The sequence below is a fragment of the Geospiza fortis genome, unplaced genomic scaffold (genome assembly GCF_000277835.1).
Source record: "Geospiza fortis unplaced genomic scaffold, GeoFor_1.0 scaffold10, whole genome shotgun sequence".
Lineage (NCBI taxonomy): Eukaryota > Metazoa > Chordata > Aves > Passeriformes > Thraupidae > Geospiza > Geospiza fortis.
The window spans coordinates 222,845-229,990 of NW_005054326.1; the positions used below are offsets into that span (position 1 = coordinate 222,845).

At 54.7% G+C, this 7,146-nt stretch overlaps 1 protein-coding gene across 1 annotated transcript in view; it reads left to right on the forward strand.

Moving 5' to 3' along the window:
- The window catches only part of CACNA2D4 (calcium voltage-gated channel auxiliary subunit alpha2delta 4), a 116,313-nt gene extending 111,093 nt beyond the window's left edge, over positions 1 to 5,220 (forward strand). Inside the window, exons 35-39 of the mRNA XM_031057045.1 lie at positions 1,822 to 1,939; positions 4,121 to 4,233; positions 4,497 to 4,577; positions 4,638 to 4,646; positions 4,880 to 5,220. Coding sequence (XP_030912905.1) covers positions 1,822 to 1,939; positions 4,121 to 4,233; positions 4,497 to 4,577; positions 4,638 to 4,646; positions 4,880 to 4,971 — 413 coding nt within the window. The 3' untranslated portion in view covers positions 4,972 to 5,220. The remainder of the gene's footprint in view (positions 1 to 1,821; positions 1,940 to 4,120; positions 4,234 to 4,496; positions 4,578 to 4,637; positions 4,647 to 4,879) is intronic.
- Positions 5,221 to 7,146: the final 1,926 nt, after the last annotated feature.

A 7,146-nucleotide genomic window follows, 5' to 3' on the forward strand; every position in this document is an offset into this window, starting at 1 on the left:
CGTGGGGTTTGCACACAGGGACAAGGAATGGTGGCAGAGCACGGCCAGACAGCTCCTGGCTGGTGGCAGAGGTGCTGCCGGCCCCTGGAATGACAAGTTGGGTTGATTAATTCAGTGTGAATCCAGGGTGAATACAGAACGAGGCATTGTGCTGCAGTCAGGCTCTGTGTGCTTTTGAATCTGTGCAAAATGAACCTCACCTTGTCACCAAAAGGTGGGTCCGTAGTCTGGGAGGATTGAAGCCTTCTGAGTGCTGCTTTTTGAGACTTGTGAAGAAAAGCACAAAGTACAATTACCAGAGCCTCTGCGCTGCAGGGAGGGGTTTGAGTGCCCATCACATTCATCTGGGCAAGGCATTAGAAGCAAGATTGGGCTGCAGCTCTTAATGGATGTCTTGTGTTGCTGGATTGCCATGGTGGAGAGAAAAATCAGAGGAAATCATGCAGTTTTTCTCTCTCTCGTGTAATGCACGTTGTTTAGACGGCAGGCTCTGCGGGGAGGTGCCGGGGGAGAGAGAGGAGACCATTGCTCTCAGCAGTGAGAGTTCTACAGTGATGCAAATCACCCATCCAATCACGGGTGCCCTCTCGATGCCTCTCACCACACATTTGCTGATTAAAACCCAGGTTGCTGCATTTTTCTATAAATCCTCAGCGCTTCTGCTGCAAGGGGTAAACTGGGCGTCCTCCAGGTGAGGAGGACCCTGTTCCCTGCTGGTCCCCCCAGGAGCACTGCCGTGGCTGCTGTGTGGGTGGGAGGCTGCAAAGTGAGGCTTTGTGCTCAGCCCCAAAGCTGATGTAGAAACCATTTCTTGTGCTTGCTGCTGCCAGAGCCGCAGCCACCTCTGCCCTAGCAACAAAGCTTCGTATTTCCATCAGCAGCAGTCCCCTGTGTCCTGCACAGGCAGGAGCTGGCTTTGCTACCTCCAACTGCAGAAAATAATTGCCAGAAGGGCCCAAGGCAGCAGTTTCAGGCAAGATGGATTTTGCTGAACTCCTAGAAAGAATTCTCTTGCTTCTTGAGGGAGGCTGAGTGAGGTGGTTCAGCTCCCCCTCATCCCCAAATTAGTTTGGGAGTCCTGCAGGGTGTGACTGATGAGTGATGGAGCAGCTGCTCCCTCCAGGAGTCAGTGCTGTTCATTAGCTGGCTCTCTGCTGGTCCTGAGAGCTGTCATCTGTTTCCCTGTGCTCTCAGGCCAGATCTCTTTGCTGCTGGTGGTTTCTTCTTCACATGACATGTACTGAGCCCCTCCAATTTCCTGCTGTGGGAAATGTCAGTGGGCTCAGGAGGGATCAGCAGCTGATGGGAGCCCCACCGCAGGGAGCACAGCCCTGGGCACAGGCACACAGGGCCAGCCCAGGCACAGCTTCCAGTGTTTAAAACCTGCATGAACCAGGGCTGGCTTAGGCAGGAGGGATTTCATTGTCACGGCTGGTTCAGCCGCGCCCCCCGAGCTCCTTTGAGCACAGGGGTGCCTGTGCCCGAATGTCCCTCCTGCCTGGCCAGGGGCTCCCTGGGTGCTGTGTGGGTGCTGCGGCCACTGCGGCCCCTCGGCTGCAGTTTGGGCCCGGCAGCGTCCGGGCTCGCTGCGGTGCCGATGTTGGAGGCACTTCCACATAGGCTGGTTTTCCCACACCACCTAGTGGGAGCAGGCATCACTGCCCGGCTGCTCCCTGCAGCATCTCCTTCCCCTTCTGCTGCTCCCGGCCACCTTGGGAGGGTCGCTGCTGCTCCAAAGTCCATCCCCAAGTCTGGGCTGTCCCCATTTAGCGCGGGCAGGTCCCCGTGCCCCTCACGTGTGTCCTTGTCTCGTTCCCCCAGCTCACAAGCACAAGAAGCACGACACGCTGCAGCCCTGCGACACCGAGTACCCCGTGTTCGTCTACGAGCCGGCCATCAAGGAGACCAACGGGCTCATCGACTGTGGAGACTGCCAAAAGTAAGAGCCACAGCTTCCCTTCCAGCTGGGGACCTTGTCCCAGGGCTGCTGGGGGTGACAGAAGGGTCACAGTGGCACAGCCACCACGGCAGCCACAGCTCTGGCCACAGAGCCGTGCTGGACAGAGAGAGGTGAAGAGAGCAGGGTACTGATCCTTAACAAAACAATGTGTTAATAAGCAGAAATGGCTGGAGTACAAAGAGAACAGCATTTAAATATATATATATATATCTTTCCATTCCAAAGATTTCAGAAAGGAACTTTTTCTGTTCTTTCATGTTTCTGGCAAAACTTTTCTTCTTAGAAAGTTTTCCCTTTTTGCGATACTCTTGGCTTTCCTTTTCTTTCTTTTTTTTTTCATTTTCCCCCTTTCCTGAATTTCTGTATGAACCAAAAAAACCCAAAACAACAACAACAACAACAACAAGAACAAAAATCCAAAATACAACAACAACAAAAATCCAAAACAAAAACACCAAAAAACCAACCAAACAAACCAGGGATGGGGGGGAAAATAAGTGTTAGACTGAAAGAGCTGAAAACAAAAGTCCACTTTTTTATTTCTCATTTTCATTGTAAGTGAATGGACAGTCAAAAATAACAGGAAAGTCATTGTGGAAAGAGGCTGTTTTCAGTGGTTGCTCAATGCCATCAGCAATCACGTGTGGAAAGGTGACAAAAAGATGAATTTCCACTGATCCAGCTTTTCCAAACAGATGTGACTGGAATTGCTTCTTTTAAAAACCCACAAAACAATCCTACCTAGTCTTCAGTATTGGATCAACTGCAGGAAAGACTTAAAGCTTAGAAAAACAGCCCCCACTAGTCAGCATGGCTCTAGGAAAGCCAGAGCCTTGCCAAACATTGTTTCAGAAGAGATTGCAGATTTGATGATAACAAGGTATTCTGTTAATCTCTGGGCAGATCCAGAGGAACTGAGTGACCTCTTTGGGTCACAGATCTGTGCTGCAAACAAAGCCTGGGAGCTGCCCCTCCCCTGCTGGAGGCAGCACCTCACCGGTGCTGGATGGAGCAGCAGGGGCTGTGTCCTGCTTGGCTCCTTTGTAGTTACAGCCTCTGGTGCATCTTGGGCATTTTTTATCTAGATATTTGGGAGAAAAATCCCCTCACCCCTGCCACAGGCTGTGTGGAGCATCAGCCAGGGCCTGGCATGCAGGCATATGACATTCCACAAGCTCCTGGTGGAGCAGGGCTAGGCTGGGTGCTCCATCCTGGGCAGAAACATTGGCTTGTGGATTGATGCATGGGGCATCTCTGTCCTGCTGGCTGAATCTGTGCATGGCTTGAAGGCTGCTTGCCAAAGCTCCCAGGGCACTCATTAGTTAGGGAGCACTAATGACATGGTCAGCTGCTGTGTGTGGCATTCAGCACCTCTAAAAGGGGACACTCAAATCCCTGGAAGGCAGCAAGGCCAGGTGGTGAATAACCAGGGACACTGGGCACTGCTCCAGCACAGTCAGCTTGGCCAGTGCAGTGGGCACATCCCCACAAGCCTGTATTTCTCTTCCAGAAGCCCTGCCACCAGTGCAGGCATGCAGAGCCTGGTGTCCCCAGCCTTCCCTGTGCTCCAGGACATGCTGGCTCCCTGCCAAACAAACACCAGTTGGTCAGTCCTGTCATACCAGTGTAGCCCACAGTGTTACTGGGTTCCTCTATTTCTCTCTCCGGTAACGTGAGATTTAGCACAACTCTGCTCCTCCCAGGACCACATAATAGAGACACCCTTGCACTGTACAAGCACACACACAAATACACATTAAATAGGCACTGACATACCTCTGGGTGAAGCCAGGCTTTGCTCAGGTGTCATCTGCTGTCATGTGCTGCCCCACATGGGCAGGGCTTGTCTTGGTTTTGGCTGGTTGGTTGGGTTCTTGGGTTGATTTTGACTTCTGTGCCTAGCATGCAGTTACAGATTTGAGCCAGTTCAGAGCCAAAAAGGAGGCCAGGAAGGACTGCTGATGGCATCTCTCCCTCATCTGCTCACTGGTTTCTCCTGCTTTCTGCTGGCATCCTGTTTCCAATGACCTCTGTTTTCTTTCAGTTTCTTTGCTGTGGTTCAGGCAATGCCAGGGCTGCTGCTCTGGGCTGGAGAGTTGTGGGTTTTTTTCACTTTTCACTTTGCTCTGTGGTTTTTTTTCACCTTCTCTTCCCTTGCAGGATGTTTGTGGCACAGCAGATCATCAGCAGTAACCTCCTGCTCCTCGTCACCGACACCGTCTGCGATTGCAGCGTCTTCCCACCCGTCCCAATGGATGCAAAAGAAGTCAAATATATCCTTCCACGCACAGCAGGGATGCAGGGCTCCACAGGCCCTGTCATCTCCGTGTTTGCCAGGGTGGAAAATGTCCTTCTGCTGCCATTGCTGTGGGGGTGGAGAGCACAGCCTGGCTTGGCCGTGCAGGGTGACCCGCCCTTCCCTTGTCCTCCCGGGTGGGGCAGTTCCACCCGGCCAAACTTTCCTAGGAGCCCCGAGGGTGTGTGTGGCGTCCATCCCCTGCCCTGCCCGCCCTGCCGCTCCTTAACAGCCCCGCACACAACGCCTCGGTGAAGTGCGAGCGGATGCGCTCCCAGAAGCTGCGCCGGCGGCCGGACCTCCTCTTGCACCCTTGCATGGGTGTCTAGCTGCTGGCTGGAGCCAGACGCAGCCGTGAATCCCCGAGGAGGCTCCTAGCAGGATTTCACCTCTGGGAAAGGGTGAAATCAGCACCTGGGAAGGGCTTGAGCTCGGAAACCACGGGGTCAGGAGCAAGCACACACACACCCTGCTAGGAGCCGGGAGCCATGGGGCTTCCTACCCACCGAGGGCTGCTGTGGCCAACAGGGATAAACCAGTCCCTTCCTTGGCTCCTGGGGTGATCTTTCGGCCACAGGCATTGCTCCCTCTTCCAAAGGTGACTGATCCCTTGTCTCCCATCTCGCAGGAAAACGCCCAGGACTGCGGTGGCGCCGCTGGGATCTCCGTGTGTCCCGCGCTGCTGCTCCTGCCCCTGGTGCTGCTGCTGCGGTGACGCTGCAGGGACCCGGCAGGCCAGAGCCGTGCGGGAGAGGGCAGGACACGGGGGACATGTCCTTCTGGGACACCCTCCGCCACTTCCCCAGGTGTCCTTCACCACAAGGTCCAGCACGGTGGGAGCTGCTGCTCCTCGGAAACCCGTGGTTAAAGGAGATGCGAGCACAGCATCCGGCACAGCAGCTGCTGAGCGGCTCTTCCCAGACCCCGCTCACAGCCGGGGCTGCTGCGATCATCATGGAGAACATTCCTCATCAGCCTGCCTCCCACGGAGAGCAGGAGGGGCAGGGGACACCACCTGCCTGCCCCTCAGGGTGAGCCACCGGGGTTTTGAACGCCCGGGTCTGGAAGCGGCATGTCCGGGTCTTGAGGATGGGACACGGCACCAAAGCTGAATTGAATTGCAGCAGCCTCACCTTGGCTGGGCAGTGGGAGGCAGCACAGCTCAGCTGGAGAGCTGCAGCCACGCCAGCTCTGCCAAGGAGGCCTCTCCTCACACTGCTAGAGCAGCATCCAGGTTCTTGTCTACATGTGGACTTAGCTCTGGAAAGGGGTTTTGTGTGACCCACCAGAAGAGACTTACCTGCTCTCTTCATTGCAGAAGCAGCCAAGAAACAGGCACTTTTCCCCTGGGAGCAGCTGCCCTTGGCTGTGCCCTCCCTGGGCCTGGCATTCCCAGCTGGTGGGCACAGGCCGTTTCTCACAGAGCTTTATGGACAATGGGTGGGAAGCACCCATTTTTCTTATTTTTTTCTTTTTTTATGAACTGTTCCATACCATCTCATTAAAAACAAATATATGGCATATTCTACATAGGCACCATAGCTTCAGCATGTTTGGTGGGCATCACAGCCCTACACAAATCCCAGAAACCCATGGGGACAGGATGTGGCTGAAGGGACTGCAAACACAGCTGTGGTGGCCCCAGGGCAGCAGGGGAGTACTGCAGGAAGGCTGAACCTGTCCCTGGTCACTTTGGGAGTGTCCTGCAGCCCTCCAGGCCCCCTGTGTGGCTTGTCACAGCAAGATGTCACCTCCTTCAGGACACAGGCCCTCCTCACTGGCTGCCTCATGAGCAGCTCTGCCCACTTGTGCACTGCCACTGCCACCACTGCCAGGCTGGACTCCTGGGCAGCTGCTGCACAGAGCAGCTGGATGGGAAAGAGCTTCATCCTCACAGCAGCTCTGTCCCTGCCCCAAACACAGCAGGCACCCACAGATGCACTCCAGGCATCCAGGCATGTCCTCCTTGCCACCCGTGTCACCTGACACTAAGGGGACAGGATCAGTCCCAGCCAGGTCCTGGCAGGGACCTCCAGGACCTCAGAGCTCCCCTGTGGGGTTTTGCCTGGCTGGAGGCAGTGTTACAGCAAAGAGGAACCACTGCAGTACTGGAAGTAAAACTGGAGGTGGAGAAGGCTCCAGGCTTCAGAGGCAGTGACCTTATCAGAGCCAGCAGCAGCCAGGGAAGGTGAAGGCAGGACAGAGGGAGAAGGGGCAGCTGTCAAGGACGAGGAGCTGCTCAAAGATGGAGGAGCCCCTGGCTCGGGGCACCCCCAGGGCTGGCACAGCTCCCCCAGCCCCACGTGCCTGCCCATGGTGCCTCTCAGGGATGACCTCCCTGTCAGAAAGGATTAGCAGCCCCATGTCCACTCAGCTTAAACAGGACACGAAAATGCACATTGCTCTGGATGAGCCATGCTTGGCTTCAGGTGCACTAATCCACAATAAACAGGGTCCTGCAGGGACACCTGCACTGAGAGAGAAGATGAGAGCTGTACCTGGCTTGGTTGGCTCAGGGAGTTTGTCCACAGGTGCTAACTGCAGGGAATGGACAGGGGTGAGAATTGGATTATTTCTTAAACTGAGAAATAAAAGCAAAGGTTTGCCTGACCCAAACCTGAGCACACATCAGGAACAGCTTCCTGGGTTTTGGAATTTTTTTTCACAGCAAAGCAGACCATAAGCAAACCTATCGAGTTCTGGGCTCCAGCATGGGGTTAAGCAAATTCTATTTCATGCTCTGACAGAGACAGTGACTCATGGCCCTTTCAGCAAGAGAAAAATCCCCAGGAAGAGCAGCTGCCTTAGCTTCCAACTTCTTCAGCCATGTGCTGGGCACAGCAGATGAAAATAGGTCAGCAAAAGCCAACAGCGAGCAGAGGCCAGAGCA